The sequence below is a fragment of the Ooceraea biroi genome, chromosome 11 (genome assembly GCF_003672135.1).
Source record: "Ooceraea biroi isolate clonal line C1 chromosome 11, Obir_v5.4, whole genome shotgun sequence".
Taxonomy (NCBI): domain Eukaryota; kingdom Metazoa; phylum Arthropoda; class Insecta; order Hymenoptera; family Formicidae; genus Ooceraea; species Ooceraea biroi.
Genome location: NC_039516.1, coordinates 11,673,719 through 11,700,200, shown reverse-complemented (window position 1 = coordinate 11,700,200; position 26,482 = coordinate 11,673,719). Strand labels below are relative to the sequence as shown.

At 48.0% G+C, this 26,482-nt stretch overlaps 4 protein-coding genes across 8 annotated transcripts; all 4 read right to left on the bottom strand.

The window, feature by feature from the left end:
- Positions 1-94: 94 nt before the first annotated feature.
- On the bottom strand, positions 95-15,960 carry LOC105278675 (pecanex-like protein 1). 5 transcript variants are annotated; one of them, XM_026973951.1, is made up of 20 exons: positions 11,435-15,960; positions 11,011-11,354; positions 10,752-10,919; positions 9,354-10,313; positions 8,810-9,056; positions 8,192-8,470; positions 7,764-8,116; positions 7,541-7,591; positions 7,448-7,474; positions 7,109-7,356; positions 6,755-7,014; positions 6,571-6,639; positions 2,904-6,244; positions 2,358-2,819; positions 1,879-2,020; positions 1,472-1,730; positions 1,041-1,394; positions 822-934; positions 461-735; positions 95-376 (listed from the first exon to the last, which is right to left on the bottom strand). In XM_026973951.1, the coding sequence occupies exons 4-20, from the start codon at positions 9,504-9,506 to the stop codon at positions 95-97; spliced, it is 6,915 nt and encodes a 2,304-aa protein (XP_026829752.1). In that variant the 5' UTR covers positions 9,507-10,313; positions 10,752-10,919; positions 11,011-11,354; positions 11,435-15,960. The 5 variants fall into 5 exon arrangements, with proteins under 5 accessions (XP_026829752.1, XP_026829751.1, XP_026829750.1 ...); XM_026973950.1 differs by having other exon boundaries at positions 7,448-7,591; positions 11,435-11,511; positions 11,599-15,960; XM_026973949.1 differs by having other exon boundaries at positions 7,448-7,591.
- Positions 15,956-16,810, bottom strand: LOC105278730 (TAR DNA-binding protein 43). The gene has a single exon (XM_011338032.1). The coding sequence runs from the start codon at positions 16,808-16,810 to the stop codon at positions 15,956-15,958; it is 855 nt and encodes a 284-aa protein (XP_011336334.1).
- Positions 16,811-17,198: 388 nt separating this feature from the next.
- On the bottom strand, positions 17,199-24,011 carry LOC105278674. Its single transcript, XM_011337915.3, has 4 exons — positions 23,325-24,011; positions 22,474-22,643; positions 21,886-22,026; positions 17,199-19,462 (listed from the first exon to the last, which is right to left on the bottom strand). The coding sequence occupies exons 1-4, from the start codon at positions 23,560-23,562 to the stop codon at positions 18,452-18,454; spliced, it is 1,560 nt and encodes a 519-aa protein (XP_011336217.2). The 5' UTR covers positions 23,563-24,011; the 3' UTR covers positions 17,199-18,451.
- Positions 24,012-25,661: 1,650 nt separating this feature from the next.
- On the bottom strand, positions 25,662-26,408 carry LOC113562969. The gene has a single exon (XM_026973844.1). It carries the CDS (start codon positions 26,406-26,408, stop codon positions 25,662-25,664), a length of 747 nt encoding a protein of 248 aa, XP_026829645.1.
- Positions 26,409-26,482: the final 74 nt, after the last annotated feature.

Below are 26,482 nucleotides of genomic sequence, written 5' to 3'. Positions count from 1 at the left end.
ACACCACGCATTATCATCGCGAGTCCGCGGCTCGCAGAACGATAGTCGCACGAGAGCCGTGTATCACCGTGCTGATACCGGAGGAGACACTTCGCTAAACCTCCGCGCCCAAGTCGCGCACGCCCTGCTCGGCTATCGGCACGTACTTGTCCTCGATCTTCACGAGCAAGATGACCTTGTCGACGTGCGAGCGTCGATTCGGATCACGATGATTCGGCGACCACCGATGAACCACGCAGCCCTCCATGCCCCTTTCGGGGACCCAGTGTTGCCACCCGGAGCGGCCACCCTGCTGTCGCATCCTCTCGTCCGGCCATATCACGTCTATGCGCCGACCCAGATTGATCGCGTCGTACACTTGGTTCGGATCCATGATCTGATTAAACAAGTGATTCAGACGTGTTTGTGACAATCGATGGTACTGAATAAATAGGACTGTCGATCTCGATGAGACACTTACGCGAACCCTCTGATAGACCTCCTCTTTCTCCATCTTGCTAGAGAAGCTCGTTTCGCTCTTGGTTTCCGTTTTGATGTCGCTGTTACTGAGCAATCCGGCCAAACTGGCGAGCGTCGAACTGGTCGGCTTTCCGACGGAGGCAAGCGAGCCTCTGTTGCCACCGAGAGAGCCCGTATTTGCACGACCGAGAGAACCCCGGCCAGTAGAACCGCCAATCTGACAGCCGGACTCTATCGATTGCGAACCAGACGTGTTGTGGCCTGACTGAGCGTAGCCTAAACAATAAATACAAGTACAAGATGAAGTAACGCACTAATTGATATTGTCGGCGTGATCGAATCGCTACATAATCTCTCAATACCAGAGTGTATATTGTAAGTAGTCATCGCGTATACTCCGTCATTGCCGAAACCTCCGTCGTCTTGGGAGCCGGTGCCACCCGAGGAGCAACCTTGACCACACCTTCTCCGTATTCTGCAAACAAGGTTGGATTTGTCAGCGACGGATCACGTTGGAAGGCAAATTAGGGATACTGCAAGTCGATCGAGAGTAGAAAATCTTTGCTCTCGAGGACGCGCACCTTCTCCACAGCTGCAGCACTTTGTTCTTCAGGGCGCCGTAAGTGCACGCTCCCCCGATTACCGAGCACAATTGCTCGTTGGTCTCGGCGTAACTGGTGGTCAACGGTGATACGTAGATCGGATAGCCGATCGGCTGGTCGCACGAGCTGTTGATTATGTTCCGTAGGGCCTGCTTGGCGTTCTGGATCGAGCCGCGCTCTGGATTACGGTTTCTCAGGTAGACCAGCTCCTGCTGCTGGCCGGCCCACAACCCGCGGACGCACTCGCGATTCATCTTGATCACGCGGAAGCTTAAGTAACGTTTGTTAAGCATTATCACCTTGTACTCGTCTATCCCGTCGTCTAGCACGTGCCTGAAAATATCGCATTGAGCTTGCATTAATCACGATGTTCTCGCGCGACCCCGTCTTCACTGAGTGCAAGTGCGAACCTGAGTGCCAAAAGACTGGGGGCGCCGCTCAGGACGGCGTTCCTCCAACGCGGATCCGCCTCGTGACTTATGACGAGATTCTGATCGTGATTGTCGATAGCTTCGAAGAGCGCGGACGATTCGACGTACTGCTCAGGGCTCATAAAGTGGTCTTGGTGCAGCTTCAATGCCATCTTTATGCCCTTCGCGACTACGCCGCGCAGTAATTCGACATCGTGCAGCACCCACTCGTCGCGACCTGATGTTATCCGGAAGTCTCCTGTTATCAACAAATTGTAAGAATAAATCGTCTAAGCACAATCGTGAATTGTTAATGATAAATATTTAGTATTGGTAATATTTAGCAGACTTTTCGCAAAATGTTGTTATATTATTAGTTTTTTAATTATTATTTCTGTAAGGCATACCTTTGAATAGCGCGTGTAGGCCATAGAGAAAGAATTCAACGCCTGACAAGGTGTTGTGAGACGCAGCACCTAACACGCGTCTTCCCAATAAGCTCAACGAGAAACACAGGGACACGAGATAGGAATCACGCGATTTATCCAACTGGAAAGTACAATGCGATATGAGTACATTTCGGAGAAATTGCGAAATTTCGAGAATCGTCACCTTAGTGCTACAATCGTCACCTTAGTACTTTAATTTTATTATATTTAGCTTCACTAAAAACACAAGTTTCTCTTCTTTTACTTAATTACTCGACTGCTCTTATTCCTTTCAAGCTTTTCAGCTTCAGATTGAACCTGGTTCTTTAATCCATCGGTTTGCGAAATGTATAAATTATCTCTGAATCTTCTGAAAACGTAAACATCGTTGTGAAAGCGCGGGAGTTGCGTTGTAGTATTAAGATGACGAGATAACGCGAATGTTACCAATGTATCACCTTATCTTGTTTACCAGCGCAATATTGTACCCAGTCGAAGTAAACGTTGCAAAAGCTGCACCGCGTAATACCGCTCGCCCGAAAGTCAAAGTCCTCGTCGATGTTCACGTTGAACACGGGATCGAGATCAACGAAATTCTTCTCGGTCGTCGGCTTCAGGCCGTCGACGATGTCCGGATTCTCCAGCCACTGCTTCAGCTTGGGCGACTTCACGGCATAAAAGATCATGCTCTTGACGTAGTAAGTAACCAGCACTTTACGAAATTCGAACACCTGCAGCATCGAGCCGGCCGAATTGTCGGAAATCGAGTAGCCCTCGAGCACGTATTTCGAGCTCGCGATCTCCCAGGCTAACCAGCGTTGGCTGAAGGCCGCGTTCACGCTAAGTACGTTTGACAAATGACCCATTTCGCAGCAGCAACAGTTGTCGTTTTCTTCGATACCCTCTGAGATCGCTTCCACCTGAGGAAACGCACGCAAAAATAAATCATTGGAGTTGGAAAATAAACGTTAGTAGGACTATTAAAATTAATCCTCGTGTAGTACCTCTCTCTGCTGGCAGTATGTCCCCCGGAACTCGAGACCTCTCAGTTGGAAGGTGACTAATCCGTTACCCAATTGGACTATGTGAACCAAACAGTTCAAGTAATCCGACGCGAGCAGGAAGCAATCGCCCTGCTCGACATTACCCCAACGGCCGAGTGTGAGATCGCCGCAGAGGCTGTGCTGAAGGGAGCGCGTGAGCTGCTCGTAAAATATCGAGTTGAGATTGTTGTCGTCGGCGCCCAGGTTGCGCTCGAGGTGCGAGGACATCCGCGTGTTGGAGTGATCCACCCGCCTGGTCTTGTAGTCCCTCTCCCAGAACTTGACCGGTCGTACGTAGGAGGAGATGAAGATCGCGCTACCTAGCAGCGGGTTGAGAGGCGTGCTGAGCATCGCCGAGATGCCGGCCTGGAGGAACAGCATCGCCGAGTGCGGCACGGAGAACGGCTGGGCGAACGCGTGGAACGCGCTGCCCCAAGTGATCTGCCAGGGCGCGATGTACGTGACGACGAAGCGGATCTTCAGCAGCAACTCGTAAATCTTGGCGAACGCGATACCCGTGACGAAGTAGTCCATCAGGAAGGTCTCGCTCAAATCGCTGAAGTCTAGCTGGAAGAAAAGCACCGCGAACATGAGGACGAGGTAGCGGGTGGACGGATCCGAGTACGCCGATCTGAGGGACTTGAGGCCGCACACGGTGACGATGAGCGCGCCCAGGCACTCGCCGAACTTGTCGGCAATCTTCGACGAGCACACGGTGAGCGCGTCGAGGAAGACGATGGGATAAATACAGTTGCGCTCGAAGAAGCACAGGTACACGTAGAGCTTCTCAAACCACATGATTCGCACCGGTTCGCGCACTTCGAAGAGCGCGTACTCGTGGCTGCGCAGCACCGGCCTCGACAGGCACAGCCACGGCAGCTGCTTACGCAGCTGCGGCACGATGTAGTGCAGAAGGAAGCCCAAGAAGCTCGCGATGCTCCACAACAGCGTGTTCAGAGCGCTCGACTGCAGAGCGGTGAACACCGTCGTACGATGAAGCCCGAAGGACAGAGTGCCAATCACCGCGCACGCGATTAGATCATTCTTCAATCTATCGTTCACGGTAGAGCGGAGTTTCTCAGGTAGCGGGTCCACCAGCTCAATGTCCGACATCTCTTCGTCCACCTTGATCTTGACGTCCTTCTTCCTGCCGGAAGACGTCTTGCTCTTGGTCTCCTTGTAGCTCACGGCGACGTTCTCGCTGCGCTGCTGCGACGACGACGACGACGTGTTCTCAATGATCTTCGCCTCCTTCTCCTCCGTGTACCTGTCGCCGATCTCCGGCGGCCAGAGATTCGCCTTGAGGATGTCCCATATCACGGTGGGGTCGGAGGACGAGCGGCTCAGGTGATACGATATCGCGACAAGCAGGCCGACGAATATCGAGAAGAGTATGTGCTGCGTGGACTTGGGCTCGAGTAACGCGCCGTATGCGAATCCGTAGAGAATGAGGACGGCGACGACGCTTCGACACAGGCAGTATAACGAGGAGACGAGGCTAGTGGTCGCGTTACCGCCGAACAGATGGATGTCCAGGTGCTCGCACACGTACATGAGAAACGTGTTGATCTGGGGGAACAGTCCTAGGGAGAACACAATCGGGAAGCACAGCAGGAATATCAGCAAGATGTTACGCACTTGCAGTATAAGATCGTAGTCGGCTACGCGTAGTCCGTACACTCGAAAGTCCGTCGACTTAAAGTTCCTCAGCGCCTCGTCGAGGATCAGAATCAAGCCCGAGCACAGGATGTAGTAAACCGATCTGGAGAACACGATGATGCGATTGAAGCCGTGCGTCGGCGACGCGGCGTCCGGCTGAACGGACTTGAGCAGTGAGTACTGGCAGCCGGCCGTGACGAAACAGAATATGAACGCGAAGATGTCGCGGTAGAAGCCCTGCTGGAGCAGCAGCAGGCCCAGCCCCGCGACCGTACCCGCCAGAAGAGTGGAGATGATGGTTTCGAACACGCCCAGGTTACGATCGAGCAGAGCCAGCAGGGCGAGACGGTCGAAACGCACTTTCACGTGTGGCAGTTTACCGATCTTCCACTTGTAGTAATGCCTGGTCTGCTTCGGCTTCGTGTCCGAGCCGTCGAGACCGTCGACGAAGCGATTCCACGAGAGGCTAGTGTTTATATCCGGCTCCTGATGCGCGGGCAGCATCAGCACGGGCATGCGATTGTTCGACTCGGACTGATACTGGTTCAGGCTGAGATTGCCCAACAGATTCTGCAGTCTGCGATTTCTGTCGGCCATCGAGTCCGAGCGCGTGATCAGCGTGTGGTGGAATTGTTCGCGCTCCGAGTTCTCACCGAGGGTGCACTGATTCGAGCTACCGGTATTGGAGGAGATGAGATTTGACGGCGGTGAGCTCTGGGTCTTGGTCTGATTGCTCGCCGGGCTGGACAGCACCGGCGGCGTGTCGATTATCACCGTCAGACCGGCGGAGTTGAGCGATAAACTGCTGTAGCTATTGCTCAACGAGTCCGCAAATTCCCAGTTGGTGTCGTAGTGCAAGTTTTGATTCAGCTGCTGGCGCAGTAGGGTGTTCAGCAATTTCTCGTTGTGCGGGTTCGTGGGCATCTGCGCCGCCGCTGCGACGGACGCGGCGGCGGCGGCCATATCCGAGCCCTTCTCGTCAAACGTGTAAGCCAGCCAGCGACCGTTGTCGTCGCGAAAGTAGTGCACCGCGCCCTCCGACGTGTCGTTCTGATTGGTGGCCAAGTGACACTCTCCGCTCGAGATCAGGCCGAACAATGCCGTGAGTGGCACAACGTTGTCGTCGCGATTGGTAGCGAGGTTCCGCGGATTGCCGCGATACGTCCTGTTGGATCGCTTCAGTCGTCCGTATCTGCTCCGAGAGTTCCGATTCTCGGAGCTGCGGCTCAATCGCGCGTCGGACGACGCGGTGGTCGACTGACCCGGCAAGTCCCGGCCAGAGTTGTTCAGCAACGCGGCCAGTAGCGGCGGCGCTGGGCTCGGCAGCAACGTGCTCAATTCGTTGTTAGACCCGCTGGTCTGCTCGAACTTGCCGCCTCGTCGCTTCGCTTTCTCCCGTCGCACTTCGAGGTAACGCTTGAGATTCTCCCGCGGTTGCTGCTCGACGCTACTCGACGCCGCGTTGTCGTCCACGGCCTCGGACGCGGCGGGTTTTGGACGGCTCTGCTTGGGTATCGCTCCCTGGTGGCGCTTCGTGCTGTTGTCCACTTCCAGTTGCGGCAACAGCTTGCGCTTCACCTCGTTCTCGATGCTGAGAGTCGTTGTACTAGACGATCCCGAGTCGGGCTCCTTCGTGTGAAGATCTGCGCATAAATCGGCACACAATCATGCCTTCGCATCGGTTGCGTAGCACGTTCGCTAAGAAGACCGATCGATTCCGAGGCGCTTTTTTGAGTCATGAAGATCGCATTCGGTTTCATCGTGAATCATCAATCATGCGCGAAGCCACGTGAAGCGCTAACACATGCGGTATGTCCAATGTCAGCAATTATCGAGTGTCGCAGCATTGGTATGTGGCAAATTATATATATCAATTTACACGCAAGTTAATGACGATCTTCCGTAACGCGGATTGCGGACTCTAGCTGTCTCCCTCCCTCTCTCTCTCTCTATAATGCATCCAACTTACAATCTGTACTAGCCGTCTGTAGGCTTTCTGACGTATCCGTATCATCAGAGCGAGTGAATGTCCAAAATACTGGCAGCACGAATTAGAAAAACGTAACAGTGTAAGCTTGCATACAGCGGGAAATAATAGTTCGACGGTCGGTGGTCTTTTACCGAAAAGACACATTTCCGTGCGCTAGACTTACTCTTACTCGTCCACGGCTCCACCGAACAGTCCCCATTCTCGAACAGCCAGTCGATACCGACTATGCTGCCCGAGTTGAGCGGATCCTCCGTGTTCTTCGACTTGTCCTGCCGCTTGTCCTTGCTCTTCTCACCGTCCGAGAACTCGTGGCTGCTCTGGCTGGCATTGCTGTACCTCCTGTTCATGCAGGGCTTCGGCTCCTCGAGCAGAGCGTCTCGAGAGTTCGCCGAGTTGTTATCTATTCCATTGTCGTCGTTGAACCTAATTATATTTATTATTATATTTCCTAATTATATGACTAAAAAATATAAATCAAGATTGTATTTCGTGCTGTACATCACTCGGAGACACGTACCTCGAGAATCTATCCTCAAATCTACCAGCGCTGAGACTTCTGTCCCGATTAGACGCGGCGTTCGCGTCGCCCATGTTTTTCCGCGTGAGCAACGGACTGTAAGAGTCACGCAGACTGAATCCGCCTGAGCTGTCATTGGCAAATTGTTCGTCGCTCTGTTCCGCTATCGGATGCACTATCTCGGATCCGTAACTAAGGTACGGTAAGAGCTGCAGCTGATTCCTCTTCAGTGTATTTTGCGGTAAGACCTTTAATGTTCATTTTGAATGATGATAAAGGTGTACATCTTGTACTAAAATATCCGCAAAGGAAAGGTTTCATGAGAGCACTCATCCATACCTTTTTAGTGTTGATTGTTTCAAGACTCTGTGGATGAAGAGGCAGATTATTGTCGTCGGTACTGCTTACATTTTTACTAGTGGCACCTATTACCTCAAGACTCTGCGGATGCACCAGTTGCTGATGCGGTTTCTTCGTGATAACCTTCAGATCAGGGGCATAATGCACTTTAATTAAATGTATATTATATCAAATATAATTAAATATAAATTAAATATAAATAAACATAAAAATCACGCATGTTTAAAATTAGATTAATAACAGATAAATTAGCCTCGATAAAATTCATGCATTACAGTTGATCGGACATTTATACCTCTAATGATTGTGGATGAGATGAGATTTTGTTGTTGTCCGCATCTCCCTTCTTCGATATGATCTCCAAACTCTGCGGATGATCGTTCATCAAGTGCGTCTCCATCGGTATCGAGTTGGAGTTGAGTCTGCGGACGCTCTGATTGGACTTCCAATAAGGGTAATCGTCACCCGGATGTTCCAGCTCTAACGAGCTCGTCTGCTTTATCTGGCTCTCGGATCCGGTTTTACCGAGGTTGCTCTGCTTGGAATGCCGATTCCGGGAATCCTCGGACGCGTGCCGGCACAGTTTACGGGGTCCCGGCCGATCCTCCTCCGCTATCACCACGCACTTCTGCCGCTTCAGTCTCCATTCTGCGAACAACGGTGGTTTTACCAAAGCGCCTGGCGAGTACGAATCGATTCATCAGCACCGGCGAGGTCGCTCACCGTTTATGATATTTTTAAAACGCGGCTCGTGGTACTGTGTGGAGACCAACTCCGCCTCGTGCACGTTTATGCTGGTGACCATCGGCTTGCTGAGCTGCTGCGCCTCCTCCGAGCTTTCCGAACTGTTCTTTCTATGGATCTCCACCTTCAGATCGATGGTCGAGCTTGGTTTATCACGATTGTATTCGGACGTTATGCTGTCTGCGTCGGCATTCTGGATGTTCGGCTCGATAAACGAGTTACGAGACGAGCATTCCACAGGTGGTGTGTCTGTCTTACCTAGAAGCAGATCGGGAATAATACTTGATGAACTGGAATATCTTTTTATCCTATCTCTTTTATCAGGTAAGGATAATAAATTTAATAAAAAAAAGAAGATAAAAATTTACAGGTAGAAATGTAGAATTATAATGTAGACTATTGTAGGAATATCCCATTCTCAAAATTTTACATATGACAATTCTGCCAATAAGTGCTAAATAAATGACTCGCAATCAGGACAATATTATATTATATTCTGTTATTAAATTCAAACTCCATAAAGAAACAAATTTCTCTCTAGCAAATTCAAAGTAGAATTTCTTTTAATTCAGTCACTCGTGCCTGCGCGCGATGTACCGTTTAAAACTTGCAGCTCTATGCCATGGCCCGTCTGGTCCTGCGACTGTTCCCTGGACTTGCCGTGCACCGCGCGTTTCTTCTCGCTCTCGGACTTCTGCTGACTGATGTTCTGATTCGGCTCCTCCAGACACTCGGTCGTGTCGTACACGCAGTGCAGCGCATGATTCACGCACTTGATCGTCCCGAAGACGACGACGAACGAGGAACAGTACGCCAGCCAGACGTACAACGTGGGTGGAAAATACTGAAACGTCAGAGAGAAGAGGGGAATTAATCGCTGGAACGAGGAGCAAGGCGGAAAACACTCCGCGAGTAAACATCCTAGGATACCAAACAATCGCGAGATGTCTCGACGAGGAGACACCTCGCGCGACGTTCCCCGGGTCGCAGCATCGCGACGCGACGTGGCCGACTTCACAGAGGGGGGTTGCGTTACGGGAAAGCTGATTTACGCAACTTTCAAAATAAACGGCCGCGCGCGCGACAGACGGAGAGCGGGGGAGCGGGGGACGGTTTCTTTTTTTTTTCTTGCTGTCGTTACCAGGTAGATCGTGAACGGCAGGCAGAGCAGGAACAGCCAGACGTAGAGGTGGAAGGTGTTGGAGAAAACGTCGAGGTGCGGATCATAGAACCAGCCGCCCGTCAGGCTCGCCCAGACACCCTGCCTCAGGATCTCGAGCGTTTGCGAACCCATGCTCCCAGTGGCCGTGGGTACCGAGATGCCTCACCATCTTCCCATAACGTCTTAACGTCTGACGTTTCTGGCCGCGTTCGCGCTCGCTGCCAGCACCAGGGGACGGCCAGACGCGCGGCGAACGGCGGGACGACGTAGCATCTTACTCTCGCGTTCCCGTTAATCGATGGACACTCTTGGCGCACACACCACGACTCGGTCGGACCCCACGCACCACCACCACGAATACACACCTTCGCCCGAGTGAAACCTCCTGATGGAAGGAACGAGAGAGAGAAAAGAGAGAAGTGAGAGAGTGAGAGAGAGAGAGAGAGAGAGAGAGGACGTTTACGCTCTTTATCATCTCCTGCGCTACCTATGCTCTTCCCGTTGACTCGCAAACTTGTACCAGTAACTGTGTGTAAGTAAAACATCTATAGAGAAAATTGTCGGTTATCGGTAAAGTAGAAATTATCGAAAGGCTGTTACCGACCTTGAAGGAACCTGTTTTATCAGCAATAAAATTCGTGGCGCAGAAATGGACTTTACTGAAGAGAGACGTATATTGTAACATTTAAATTTATCTACTGAAGCAATATTTAATTTTGCGATTTATTTCTTTAATGTTTATTAGATAATGTAGCATATAACGGGTATATTTACCGGCAACGAAGTGATATAAATTATTGTGGGACAGAAATGTTTATTAAATGCTATTATCATTCCTCTTACAAAATATACGTGAATTTTACTTCGGCCAATCGCAATCGCTTCACGTCGGAATTCCTCCTATGTGATAGTAGAATACATGTGCGATAAATGCCGGATCTGAAACACGAAAATAAAATTTGTTTTGATACATATCGTGTCAATGGAAACGGCTTATATTGATTCATTAGGAATTCTCTTTTTTATGGATTATTATTACAGTTTCTGTTTTGCAATATAAGTGGCTTATGCCAACATCAGATCGAGTAAATCAAGGCAGTATGCATTGAAATTTAATTTAAAAATAAAATTTAATTAATACAGAATTAACACGAATGAGCTTATTAAGCACAGTATTTCGTGCTTCTTTAATAAACTCGTTAAGGTATGATGAGCTTTAGATTAAAAATTGTATAACTTAAAATAACAATGTTTTAATCTCGATGAAAATTACTATTAACAGTCGCGAAATTACTATTCAAGCTCAAACCTTATTAAGCTCCCTTTCAGGATAAGAGAGAATGCAATATGTGATATAATATAATGTCAGAAAGTTACTTTGTGCTCTATGCGCTCTCGACTAGCATCTCTAAATCTCCGCAGATCCGCAGTTTGTCTGAAGATAATTGCATCCGCGTCTGTCGATCCCCGAGAGAGAATGATCTACCGCGCAATTCAGCGCGATCGTCAACCGCCGTCGATCGTAATGACGCGCGTTCTCGCAGCCTGGAAGCAAAAACCGCGATGAGACATTAAAGCCGGCCAAACGCCGTCGCGTTTGTGTTTCACTGTTCGCAAGTCTGATCGACACGCTTACGCAAAAAACTTCCCCACGCTTTCAAAAAAAGCACTCGCTCCTCCACACTTGCAGCCAGCAACTTCTCTCGGCGCAGTACATCCCATTTCATCATCATCATCATCATCATCACCAATTCTCTATCCACCTGCAAAAATGTACTCCTCGCTCTCTCTCTCTCCCCCTTTTACTCTCTCTCCGATTCACCTTTCACCTTTCTTTCTTTCTCTCTCGCGCTCGCTCGCTCTTTCGCTTTCGGTCTTTCCACTTGCATCAACTTGTCAACATTTGTTCGTTCGTTCGTGTCCATCCAAGAGGTACACGCGTTCACGGACATCATCAACCATCACATATATTCATCCAGGCTGTTGAACAAGAATCGTACAGGATTAGTGTCCGGTGTTCGGTACGGGGGCCACGGGATTTCAAAGTTAACAGTACTAACGTTCCAGCCTTGCGACTTTGGTGTGTCCTGACTCGGGTGACTGACTCTGTGCTGTGGACTACCATATTCGTCTTTTTCTATGAGAGAAACAGGGTTCTGATAAATAAAAAAGTCTTGCAGAAGAGAAACACGCGAGGCATGTAAAAGAGAAGAGAGCTACGTACCGAGGAACCGTTTGCGATTAGCGAGTCTTCTTCCTTGCTTCACTTGGGAAGAGAGTGTTTGGAGACGAATGCGGAGAGATGAGACGAGTTAAAGAGTTAAGAAGATTTAAAAAAAACAAACAAAAAGAAAAGAAAAGATACATTGTCGACGGAAATGTGTGTAGAGGCGAGTCTCTCCGAGAAAGTTCGCGGCAAGCTGGAGTGATCGGTCTACCTGGTTGCTGATGACGTGACGTGATTATGCAAGAGAAATAATGGTCGTAATCACCTGTTCGTCGAGGATCAGCGGACGCTCCCGTAGACTTACGTTCACCCCTCAGTCATCGTCTTCATTCAATCATCATCATCATCATCATCACCGAAAGAGGCCGGCTACCGGTGTTCTGTCATCATTACCTTTCTCTCTTCCACTCTCGCTCTTACAGTTGTACAATCCTTATCGTGACACGCCAGTCGCTCTCTCGGTAAAACGCGCAACTCCGACTCCCAACGAAGTGGTACATAGTCGCGCGATTGTATCGTACAAACGTTGTGTCGAGTAAATTAAAATTTTGTTTCAGAGCAAACTGAAGCTTCGCAAAGCTTGGTAGCTTCCATAGGCTGATCTGATCTGATCGAATTCGGAGGACACGCGTGACTGGTTCGCATTTTGAGGGCTTTGCACAAAGGAATCTGTAACACCCACGGTGTGCTTGGGTCTTTTATTCTCGGCATATATCTTGTAACATACACACTACAATCAACGAGAACGACACGGAGGATCCGAGTGCATCGCTCACATCGAAACTCGGAGGGATAAATCGGTTTTTCGTTTCACGGTAAAATCGAATCGGGGGGGAGGACGAGCATCGCAATTAATCACGTTCGCATGTGGAACGGGTAACGTGTAGAAAAATCCTTGAAATTCACGTTCGAAATGTGTCCGAAAAGTGTAAAAGGAGACTCGAGCGGAGAGACTCCCCGTCTCTCGTTGCGGTCCGACATCTCCCCCCGACCTCCCCCCAAACAGCCGAGATTTGACGGATCGGGATCAACATTCTCACACGACAGCACGTCTTTCACGACACACGTTTCACGGACTCCTGTCATGCAGATTCATTTTCTCTCTCCCTCTCTCTTTCTCTTTCTCTTTCTCTTCCTCTCAGGGCGCAACAAGTATATATCTGAGCGATTTGCACAGGACGCGGCTAACGTTACAATAAAATTCAGTGTACGATGAGCGATATTATTTAAAATTGCTTCATGTTGATTACGCGTATTTACACTCCAGTTTCCAGATCGCTCTTGCAAGGCATCCTTTGAGCAGTGAGCACTCTCATCGCGCGCGAAACATCTCCACGGGACTACGACGGTTGAACGAAGTCACGGGGTTGGGTAGTGCCGCTACGCACCGCTGAATCTCAAACCGAGACACGTGGACTGACAATTAGATTCGAACGAGAGTCGAACGAAATCCACTCTTTTCAAATCGCCGGAGTAGCATCTGCTCCTTTACACATCACTTTCACACTTGCGTCTGCATCATTTCCTCCTTATTCTTTTTTTTTTATCAGACACAGAAAGACTCATTTACGCAATAGTGGAACACAACTCTGCACACTTTGTTGCACATTTTTGACATTTCTCAGGCAAGGGGGGAAGGAAAACGCGTCCACGAGCCAATTGCCAGACCACGTAGACCCGTAATCGCGATGACTTACGCACGAATGTTCGGACTGATCGGTCAGCTACCATCCAACGTACAATCATCCATCTCATTTAAATAATATCTTAATTTATTCTACTTTATTCTACTCTCTTTTTTTCAGTATTGTAAGAAACTGCAGCTATTTCCCTACACCCTCGCAAACATCGAACAACGTACGAATCAAAGTACGAACATTCGTACCTCGGCGACAGGAGCCAGCTACGATTCTATAGTCTGTTAAAAGTTGCCTTAAACGCTACAACCTCCGCGTAGATCGGTTTAACAATTTACAGACTTAATGACGCGGCAAGAATGCGCGAGATTCAGCTTAAGCTTCCTTTTTACACATAATTACGTATACAAACAACGTTCTCTCGGTCTTCAAAATGTGTGAAATATATATATATATACCAGACACACATTAGACGACTTTTGCTCACTCTCATCTGAGACTTGCACCGCAATTTTCCGCTCTTATTACATTGTTCGTCAATCATCTCATTAACTCCACCCTCCTCGCGTTCTCGGTGCCGCGGACGAGCGCGCGCACCGCGTGGACTTTCACGCCTGCAGTTTCTGAGAGAGACGACCATCAACATCAGAGATACATTCAACACCGCATGCATGCACACAGGTATAGTAATCGTCGAGCGATAATTCGTCTTCGAAGTTGGAGGGTGCTTTTTTTTCTTTCGTTTCCGTAGAGCGTAGAGAATCAACGCTAATAAGAGAGAAAGAGCGTGAGAGAGAATTAGTGTCAATAGAATCGTGTGCGTATGAAGCGGTACCACGCGGTAGGAAGATTCGCGAGATACCGCGTCGTTACGATGTAAATGAAAAGCACAACAGCACATGTACAGCTCGTTATAGAAGGATTATTTTATTCTTTCAATTAATATACTCATAAGGTAATTAGTGTTCCTCGAGATAGTCGATCTAAATAATGTTTTTTGTTTTTTCCTTTTTAATGCATACACAGTGATACTGCACGCAGTGACGGATGCGACCGTTTAAGTTTATTGCGACGTAACTACTCCGTTATGTTAAAGTTATTGACTACAATTGTGAAGATGTGAAATTGCATCGTTCGTGCTACCGATAGCTCTTTCTTCTTCTTTTTTTTCTCTTTTTTTGAAAAATAAATACTCTGAACCTCTGTGAGCAAAGCTACCTCTCTCGTCATCGTTCAATTAGGAAACAGCTTTACGAGTCTTCTCATCAAAATGTATTCACTCAAAACTTGCAGCACATTATACACAGACATATATATATATATATATTATATATAAGACATTTAAATCGCTTTCTTTCCGTTATTTCTTCTCGCTTGAATCATTCGACCGAGATAGAAAACAAATTAATTCAAATGCCAACGTTCACACACAACCCAATCAGTAATTTTGACACATCTGCACACCAAGTGTAAAATTCTCACATAATATAGGCTACTTATGTGTTACACCCGAAAGATAGTTTAAACGAAAGTTTAAATTGACAGTAATATACAATGCGAATAGCTGCGATCGATCTCTAAGCGTCTTGCGAGCCATTCCGACACATTCATACACTCTCAGACAGTCGTAACAGTCGCGCTTTCAGAAGATCCACTTGTCTCCCAAAAGGATTGGTTTTCTTGTTTCTTTATCGATAAAATTATCGACGATATTTCGCGAAGCAAATCAAGACTACTCGCAAGCAAGAAAGAAGTTGAGAAGTTGTGCTGCAAATGGAAATAATCTCCCACGGAGATAAAATTATCACTTTCTCAACGTCCGTGAGACGATCAATCGCTAATGTTCCATTTTCAATTATTCCAAATAGCTGAGAAAGGTTTATGTCTTATAGTTGCACGCGATTTCTAACTTAATACAAATAACTCGCAAGTCGAGTGCAAACTTGATCCTCGATATCCACTATCGATGCGAGTATAGTCAAAAGTACTCTTGATCTTTGATACGACGGTTGTGAACTATTGTGGACAAGACTATTCCGCGTCGAATATTTCAGTGCGTTCGACTGTAATGCTTAAAAAATAGCCCGAGTCTTCCTCGCCGAGTATCCCTAACGTACATATGTACACTACGCGTGCATCGTTCGTTACACTAAAGCGCGAATCAATCATAGATAGTCTCACCCTTGCCAGGCAGCTACGCTGTTCAGTCATCATCATTAATCACATACGTATCAAGCTTACTCATTCCGCAAGATCGTGCGCACAGAACGTAGAGATCATACAGAAGCCGGTAGCACGCATGTACGGATGATCGGAGCTATCCGCGCTTAAGCCTAAAACGTAAGCCTAGATAAACTCTTCCAACGAACGGAATCCGCGTGCTAATTCGTCAAACCAGTAAGAGAGGGTGGGGAAGGAGTCGAAATATTATAATACACGCAGAGTGGCGATTAGTGCAAAAACATTAGAAAAACCGTCAACGTTACTAGGCTCCGGCACTTTCTTCCGTGGATTCCGCGGGGAATGGTGCGCTTCTCCAATCTCTCTTTTGTACCGTTGATGTCTGCCCGCGTTGCCTCGCCTGCTTGCTGCTTGGTCTGCCGGTTCCCCGCCGATTCCCGCGCTACCACCGTTCGTTTGTCAAGCTTCGTGCGTCGGGACCCGTGGATCGGAGGATCCGTTTGTTTTTACGAGTAGACCCACGGCCCCGATTGAATTTACTCGTACTTGAGAAAGGTATTCGATTTTTGGTCGCGCTGGCCCGGGTGATTTTGCCAGGCGCCCTGGGACGCGTTCGGGTTGTTCGGGCCGGGGCCGCCGGTGCCCGGATTGCCGGTGTTACCGTCACCACCGCCCTGATTCATCCAGCTGAGGAAGCCAGAGTTGCCGCTGTTGCCGATGCTGTTGTTACCGGAGGGTGGCTGGCCCGGCGGGCCCGGCTGATTCGAATAGCCCTGGTCGTTTCCCTGGTTCTGCAGATTGCCGATCAGGCCCCAGGACGCCTGGTTCAGGGCGGCGGCCACCAGCGCAGGGTTCACCGGCAGGGCGGACAGGTTCAGGCCGCCCATCGCCAGCGGATTCGACATGCCGCCGCCGCCGCCGCCGCCGTTGTTCTGACCGGTGATGCCTAGCGCCTGCAAATTCGGCATGTCGAGGTTGCCCCGGTTCCCCGGATTGTTCCATCCGTTCGGACCCATGTTGTTGCCCGAGTGGCCCATGTAACGATTACCCTGATAATTGCCTTGCACGTTATTGTCGACGGGTCCCGGCGCACCCCTACCGCCCCGCATGTTCGAGTTCACTTGGTTGTTGAAGTTTTTGTTGTTGCCCTCGGACTTGGGCGCGGCGTTCGAGACGTGTACCGACACGCCCTTGATAATGTGGTCCTCGCCGCATAGCGACTGAGCGACCTCGGGATCTAGGAAAGTGACAAACGAGAACGCACGGAAGGGTTTCGGGATGAACACGTCCGTGACCTCGCCGAATTTGGAGAAATAGTCTCGCAGATCGTCAGCGGTTAGATCTTCAGTACAGCGGCCGACGAATACCTTGCAGGGTACTTGCTGAATCATTCCTTCCTACGCACAAACGCACAATCAGTCAATCATGTACGGACATTTCGGTATTTCGCGGTATCCAATGTAAAACTTGCGTGCAGTGCACATTACTCACAATACCGGGCGCCGGTAGAGTCGATGCGCGATTTACATGGTTTCTCGTGATACGTGATGCATGTACAATTAAAGAGTTGCAGTTGTTAAGGCTCTACCGAGGGATTTTCACAATTCCACGCGAAGTCACTTTACGTCGACGGACGCAGCGCATCGCACGAGTATCAAGTTTTTCAAAAGGACGTGAACGCACGCGAAATCTCTCTTGCGAGTCTCTCCCGTTTTCCGGGACTCCAAACGCTCCGTCGATTGCAACTAATCTGCACTAAACGCCAAGTTTTATGGAGGATCCTTAAACACGTATTTATTTGTCGATTCAAACAGAAAAAAAAGAAAAGAATGTGTATGTGTCGGTCGGCTCGATTTTATAGATACAGATCCTTGTATGTCTTTTTATAACGGACACTTAAGCACTACGACCACTTGAAATCCATGCATCAATCTGTACAATCTGTCCTTTCTCTTTGTTATTATTTATATGTCGATGCTGAGAATCCCGTGCTACACATTACACTGTCTCCCTCGAGTTGAATATAACGGTACAAGCACATATCCGACCAAGTGTCAACAATTATTATCAGGCTAATTATTGCTACCATTAGGACATATCCGTTATGTTTAACAGATACCATGAATTAATGGGAATTCTATGTATATGCATAAAATATACATATATTTTGCGAATGTTCTTCTTTCTTTATGTCGATTCGTTCGATTATGTACAGTATGTGCTCTAACAATGATGCGCAGAACGGAGTTAATGAATAATGAAGGTGAATGAAATCATTACAAACAGCGACAGTAAATATATATACATATATATATATATATGTTCGTACATATACATATGTATATCTACACACTTTACAAATGACATACCACGCATCTATCTCGTTACTTCTGATAAGCTGATCAGATGAAACACAATTAATCAAGAACTAATTAATTATGCTACTTCAAAGTGTTTTTTGTTTTTAACAGAAAACGTTAGGTAAGTGTAGAAAAATGATCGAGATGCGATTTTATGTCTCTTGTCTCTTGAAATAAAAGAAGTCGATTGCCGTTTACCTAATGAGGACAAGTGTGAGAATGGTAAAACAGTAACAATAAAGGTTCCCTGTACGATCGCAGCGAGCATCGTTAAACGCTCGATGATTAGTTTCCATGAGAAAGGAACGCTCGGAATTAATTAGGACATTCCGTAGGCATGTTGAAGCGTGAAAGTGTCACATGAAAATTGTCTAATTTCTAAAATTCACTCGACTCTACGAGTACTTTTGCGCATATTTCTATGATCCTGCGAAGGAGAAGTCTGCGAAACAAGTAACGTATCGCGCGCAATACCGTGGGCCGTGCACGACGATATTCTCTCGTAACGCTCATAGACACGTGGTACAGACAACGTGCAGAGGAATGTACATCGAATCCTGGTGCGAAAAGGTCGGGTCGCGGCTTGTGTCTCGCGTCGACGCGTACGCGACTCTAGTTATATTCCCATTGAAACATGATTGATTGTATTTACGATAGTCACGAGCCTGCTGATCAGTATCGCGACGTGTCCGCGACGTGGTGGTGATGATGGTGATCCCTCGACGGCCGGTGCTTGTAATAGCGATCGTAATAGTTCTCCTTGACCGGGTATCGCGCGTCGGCGAATCTGCCGTCGACCGCTGCCTCGCGGCCGTCCGGCGCGGTCGCGTAACGGCCGTCGACCTCGCGGCCGTCCATCGCGTATCGGCCGTCCATTTCCCGGGCGTCGTACCTCCTGTCCATCTCGCGTCCGTCGACGTATCTGCAGTCGATCTCCCGGCCAGGGTCGGCCGACATGTGTCGGCTGTCCGGGTGCCTCGTGTCGTAACGCGTCTCCACGTACCTACAGTCCGCTGCGGCGTAGCGTCCGTCCGCCTGGTCGTAGTAGCATCGCTGGTCGTATCCGTAGTTGCCGTACCGTCCCTTGTCCGCGTACTGGTCCGGACAGCCATCGACGACCGGGTAAACGGCGCCACGTCCCTCGCCGTAGTACCTCGGCCCGTAATCCGCGTCGGATGGCGGATACGCGGGATTGTTGGGCGCCGCGGTGGCGGCGGCGGCGGTCGCGTGTGGTGGTGGCGGCGGTGGCGGCGGTGGTGGTGCCATGTAGCCGCGCGAGTCGTAGGCGGCGGTTTCCTCGTAGGTGTAGCTCGGCTTCTCGTTGTAGGCGTTGTACGTGGATTGCTGCTGGCCGCCGCCGCCACCAGCACCACCGCCGCCGCCGCCGCCGCCCTCGTACTTATACTTGTTATCGTCGTACGGATAATTCGGGGGATACGACGGATAGTGGGTGGTTTTGTAATCGTACTCCGGGTCGTATCTGGGAGGTGGTGGAGGAGGCGGCGGCGCGCTCGGGGGCGGAGCCGTGGTCTCGGACGATGACGAGTTTACGTTGGCTACGTATGGCTTCGACGCCGGCACCCGGCGATTGCTCGGCGTGTGCACCGGTATAGGCCGGTAGCACTCGCTACCGTGCTTACCGCCCGTATCATACTGACGTGCCATCACTAAGCCATCAATATTCTGCAACCAGATTACACCAGTCCCTCGACAATCACATACAGAGATTACAGATCGAGATGCTTGTGAAGCGCACACACACGCATTCGCACTCCGCTCCGCATTAATTAGCTCACAACAACAACAACAACAGTGCTTCTCTCGCACGGCAAGGAAGCAGTACGTACATGCGCTTCCACGTGATCCGGCGCCGGCACCGGTCCGCGTTCGAATCGCGAATCGGAAGTCGCGGAGAACGATTCTTCTCAGCACGGGAACCTACTCGTGAGATCTAATCGGTGGCGTGAGATTCGATCGCTGTTCATTCGCGAGTCGCACTCTACTCATCATACCCATCGTCGCCTCGCACGATCTTTCCGCGTGGACTCATACTTCTCGGATTCTAACGGCGTAACGACGCGTTGACGTATATTAAGAGCATTAGAATCGTCGTTTCCCAGATTCATGAATTACTTTTTCTAAACCGGACTCGACAATCGCGAGTTGCTTTCGTACGCGAAGACACGAGATTCCTTGCATTTACATACTCCAGCACACAAGATCATACCACCCATTACAATGTTTCACATCTGTCCAGGAAGACATGCACGAAAAAATGTTTGCGTTGAAAAACGCGAAAGTATGTACCAGAGATTGACGTTCGACAACAGTTTACACTCTCAGTGTGCAATACACACTCCCTCTCACCATGCTCACATTCTCTCGCGTGCTCGGTAAAAACTCGGGGTAAGCTCCGACGCAATTTAGCTAGCAACACTCGTCCCTATCAGCGTGAAGATTAAGTTCATCTGAGATTCTCTTTTTGTTTTTTTTTTCATCGTTATAATTCTCGCGACGCGAGAACCTGCTCATCGCTTTTCGAGAAATCCTGGGAAAGACAACTGCGCACGGCGTTTAAGCTCGTCGGGTATGCTTTATCGAATCTCACTCCTCTCTCTCCCATCCAGTCTCTGCCAGATCACTATTAATCATTCCCTTCTGTAGAGCGAATCTCTCGACTATTTAGAAAGACACAAACATACTATATTATTTACATGTCCACGCAGCACACACACGCACACACACATCACACAAACACACACAAACACACATGGCTTCTTCTCGGCTCGTACGTACACGCACACGCACGCACCACACTCGCGTGAACATACATACCCGTACATACAGGCATTTAAGCATTCTTCCCGTACAATTTCACCACTCTTGTAATATCCCAGACACATTCACCTATTTATACCACAGTGTATACGCCTCATATACATTAAAGTGTGATGTATATATCTCTCCAAGGAGTGGCGAGTGCGAGAAATTATTGGACACTCGCTTGTAAATGGAGATATAGACGAGGAAATCCGTTAAAGATAAAGGCATTATCATTCACATCCACGCATGATCGTCAAGCTTATTGATTTCAGTTGATCTTGGTCTCTCACACAGCACTCCACCATCTACTTAAAATATTATACATGTGCTCACATCTGTACATACCTTCGAGCCCAAGATACATTCTCAGACCGATGGCAGCATGAAATCTTTTTTGTTTTTACATAATAACAATCAAATTCGATATCGTGTTGCATTCTTTTAAGATAAAACTCTGTTATCTCTTAATTCGTTTTTATCTTAATTTTAAAGCTTTAAAATCTTGAATGATTGGAGTTATCTACGACGATCTGATCGTCACTGGTATCAGTTTGGGAAAATGAAAATAGAATTTGCGTGTGTATATAAATTCAAGAGAAGTTATATGCAACATAATATAATATCTAAGCAGTGGTGCTGAAAGATTAATCGAGGCTCGTTACAATAAACTTGATCGAAACATTTTGAGGAGTTTTACAATTGATAATACAAGACGACAATTTTGCTGAAGGCACAAACGTGATGAATTTACACGTGACAATTCGAGGATAAATTTCGTTGCGTTTTGTTTTCTCTACTTTGTGGAAAATATGTACAGATTGAAGACATGTGTGTACCATTTGAATATATCATTTCAAAAACAATACGAGTCGACTGTTTAACAGCAATCGGTTCACAATCTGTTGAAATTATGTATCATTTATTTATCTACAATAAATATTGTGTTTACACGTATAGAAAATTTATGTTAGAGAGCAATACATAATCAACATAGATTAGCATAGATGCTGTCGGTTTTACTCTTTGATGATGATTGAAGTCTTCAATAAAAAATAAAAATGAGATTAAACAGCTGACCAAAGAATGTCAAAGCAAACAAGAAACTTCTACTGTCTCCGAGAAAAAGATCTTATTGTTTTTAAAATGATTCATTCATCATCTGCATCTCAGATATGCAGCTGACTGCTTTAACGCTTTTCAGACGTCTCTTTACGTATATTGAGAGAAAGCGGTAGAGAATAGCGGAGAACATTGTACGCTCTGCAAACGAGTCACATTCTTACCTTACTGTTCGGAACCTTGACGTCGCACCATCTGCCGTCTATCATGTGACGTTGAGCGAGACATCGCAACTGCGACTCATAACTGCCGAATCTAATAAAACCAAATCCCTTGCTCTGCCCAGACTTTGCGTCTTTCTTTACCTGTAACAGCATTTCAACGTGATCTCCCGCAGCTCAAACGCGCGTTCGTGTGAGTGAGACAACGTTCCAGTTTCTCTCAATTATCACCTCCGCTTATCACACAAATGTATTATCAATTGAGCGCTCGCGCGCGCGCATATGCAAGCTTTAATAAAAATATATCTGTGCGATTAAGAGAGGTATTAAAGTACGTGAATACATAATACTTTAAAATAAATTTTTATAAATTCAATGTGTGAATTAAAAGTTTGTTAAAAGCCTGGTTGTCGCTGCCTTTCAAGAGATAGCTCTATCATGTAAACCTAAGACTATTGTTATCGCTTAGCCAACAGATTAGTAAGCTGCGCACGAGGCACACAAGAAAGAATTAGTGAGACGCACCATCCTTGCGTGTTACTTGTCAAACCCAAGCGCGAGCGCAATCGGCAAGCGCATAGAAAGACTCACCTGGGCCATTAGAACTTCACCAAACGTTTCAAAATACTCGCGCAAGTTCTGCTCGGTAGTTTTCCATGGTAAACCGAGTACAATCAAGTCAGTGCAACGCAACTTCGTTTCCATTCTCTTAGTTTTAGCTGTGGAATTTTCCAAATTGTCATCAGATTTACGTTTGTTCTCTGAAAAGACATAATAAGTGTTCACGTGTAACGACTTCTGACTCTTGGCTGAGAAAAAAAATAAAAAAAAAAGACAGACAAGAGAGAAAAGAGACCAGAAGGGAAAGACAGAAAAAGAGTTTAGAGTATCCCGATTCGCACGTGTGGTGCATTAACAAATTATTGATCCTTCAACGATTAATTGTGGCATGAATTATCATGGGCCATGAGAACATAATTCCATCTACTTGACATTCATGTGGCACGCATGAAGTGAAGCAATGAAAAGGCGCAAGGCAGGCGAATGCGGAGGAGCTTCCCGTAACCGATACACTCAAAGGACTCATGATTTATGGCTCCCAATGGACAAATAAATCTTGACACTCCAAAATTGCCCAGCCGATCGATCCAGCTGTCATCACTAGCTGCACCGAAATTCATGACGACAGAGGCGTGAAATTACAACAATTTTACGGGCAAGATACAAGATACAAAGAGAAGGGACATGTTCATAGTCTCTCTCTCTCCCCCTCGATAATTCACGGGAGCATCGTCCTCCGCATTCCCTCGCTCGCTCGTCCGCTCCGAAGCGGAGCTAGCGGGCGGGCGGGCGAGCGCGCGCAGCGCCGCCACGGTATAAATACCGCGCGCTCGCTCGCGGCCGGGGAGAGAAGGGAGGGGGTGGCGTTATAAATAAAATACCTTTGGGGAACACGCAAAAGTAGATCGCCTTGCCCCAGCCGTTCTCGGGTGGATGTAGACGTCCGTCGACCAGCCGGACGCCGCGCATCGTCCGCGACTCCGGATTGCGGTATTTCAGGCCGCACGTGCCGGGAAACTGGGCGGACAGGGTGGTGAGCAGGAGCGTGGTGTCGTCCTCCGTGGGCAGCTCGATCGGTTCCTCGCCCTCGTCCTCGGCTACCTGGATGTACGACGACATGCTGTGCTGCTTGCCCGTAACGCGCGATGGCCCCAGCGGATCAGCCGATGACACTGTTTCTCTCTCACTCCTTCCGGCGCGTGTTCACTTTCTCGCTCGTTCTCACTCTTTCTCTCTTTTTATTCCTTTCGCGCGTTCTCTCTCTCTCTCTCTCTCTCGTTCGTTCGTTCTCTCTCTCTCTCTTGTTCTTGCTCTCGCACACTCGCTTTTCTCGTTCTCACGCTGCTTCCCCGGTTGCACTCTTCGCTCTTCCTTCTCCTCGTTCGCAGGCACCTTTCCCGAACAGGAGAACACGGAGGACTTACTTAAAATCGTTTATTCTCGCGCAACACAACAAACACACACGCGCTACACGATCGCTCGCACCCAGTCACGCAACACCGCACCTCTTTCTCTCCGTTCACGAGCGACACGGCTGCCGCGCCGGTGGCGCCGCCAGCGGCTCCGCCGGTCGAAGCGCCCGACCTTTTCACCGGGAATTCCGCCTTCGCGTCCGTCGCGCGACCACGACGGGCGCTCGCTAAAAAATCATTGTCCCATCGTTGATGACGATTCAACGAGATTCGCCGGAACGGCGCATTCGTGACGCGACAGCGAGCTACTTCCGCGCGCACCGCGCACTACATGTCGACGCGCGGGCGCCGTCGCGCCGCGCGTGCGACGGCCGGCGCGGATGAATACACGCGGCGAATGCAGCGCAACATGGCGGCGACTGGCGGCCGCGTCATTGATTTTCCGGTGGCAGACCTTTCGAGCGATCGTTCTCGCGGGTGTTCCTCTCATCGCGAGCGGCCTGCTGCGATAAAGTATCTCGCGCCGAGGAGAAGCGATGGGACGACGTCCGATGTCTGGTGACGAATTCTCTCCGCCACTCCTCTTTTAATTAACCGCAATGGCGATTAATCGCTGTTAAGCGTGCGAGACCAGATCGATATATCTCGCTGCGCTGTGCTGGAATAATTATTTTTCCGCCGATGCCTGTGAGATTACGCGAGATGCGCTTCGAAATATTAAATTCTCAATTCAAATTTCGAATTTGAATTTTGCATTTCCTGACCGCGTGTCAAATTCGCGTTTTGATTTAAATTCAATTCGATTCAATTGAAATTTGAACAGCAATTGTAGTTTGAACCTTGTTGTGCGTAGTAAATTACTTTTGATACTTTGAAGCTTAAATGTTGCTAGCGTTTGATAGAAACGATGAAGTATAAGGAAAATTTAAAGAACAATTAATTCTGAAGACATCAATTACGTAGATTATTCAAAAAAATTTGATTGTCACTCACGAAATTTATGGATTTCGACGTTACCGACGCAGCGATCTTCAAGATTACAATTACGATGGCGCCACCGTCAAGATTTCTCGGCGGAATGCACTGAATAAATTTATTCAGCCGATTCATTGTGATTCGGTAAACTTGCTGTAACGTAAAAAGGTTTCCAGAATATTAACATATATACAATTTTGTTAAGAAATCATAAAAATCATATCACAATATTTCTGAAAAATCTACTATAAAGCTTCAAGACAGTTCTTTGTCTGGAGATGATATTTATAAATATTAGTCAGTAGATTGCTTATTACGTTGGTACGCGTACACAACTAAATATTAAAAAATTTTTAATATTTAAAAATTGTATCCGAAATTTTATTTGGCGCTGGAATTAAAATTCGTCGCGGCTACGAATCGAACTGTTGGACGACGTTGTAACCAAAGTTGAACGTATGTTTATGGATGTAATCAAGCCTGAAGCAATGATCAAGCGTGAATCTCGAGAATGGTGCATTCGATTAATTGCGTTTCGCGGCGGTGTCAATCGTTAAAATTAACGTGAAAATTATCGAAAGACCTTTTGCGTGCAATTAAACATGCATACAAGAGAAGAGAGGCAGGCAGGCAGGGAGGGAGGAGAGAGAGAGAGAGAGATAGATAGATAGATATTTATTTTATTGTACTGGGTACGTGCCCTTAAGTACAAAGAAAAACAAAAGTGGGTAAACCCATACAGAATTTCAGTTAATACAATTCATCTCGTAATAACAAGTTAATACAAAATTTACATTACACTAATATGCACTGGAAGAACATTAATTATAATTAATGGACGGAGAGCTCCAAAAGATGATCATACAACGCACGCTTAAAAACCGGCACCGAGGCTGAGCCACGCAGGGACGCGGGAAGGGAGTTCCAGAGACGCGTACCGTAGACAATGAAAGAGCTCTGATAAGTCGCAGTACGACAACTAGGAACGACAAGGTCCAGCCCACAGACTCGCGTCGCCACGTTGCCTCTAGCATCAGTCACATAGCGAGGCCTCTCAGACAGATGAAGTGGGACCCGATACCGCAGAGCCTCGTACATCAAGCCACCTATAAAGTAATCGCGCCGCTCATGCACCTTCAACCACCCGGCTCTTCTGAAATATGGAGTGATATGCTCATCCCTCCTCGCGCCAAAAACGAAACGCACACAGGCGTTTAAAGCTCGCTGGAGTCTCGTATTCTCCACCCCAGTTATATCGGACATGACCACCGAACAGTAATCAAGCTGAGGATAGATCAGCGAGTTGATCAGTGCCTTCCTCAAGCAAAGCGGGAGGCAACCACTATTAGTTCTCAGCTGATAGAGTGTGCGGTAAATCTTATTGCACGTTGCAGTAACCGTTTCGCGCCAGCTGAGAGTTGGCGCGATGTAAATCCTTAAATTCCTAGCCGAGGTAACAAATTCAACGACAGAATCGCTCACTCTGATAGGTGGAATTGTACTCAGGTCGAGTGAGTTTACGTACCTGGCAGAACCGAGAATCATTGCCTTGGTTTTCCCCGGATTCAAACGCAGCATGTTATCCGATGCCCAGCAGCAGAGCGCCTCGAGAGAGAGAGAGAGAGAGAAAAGAGAGAAGAGAATGGCATACA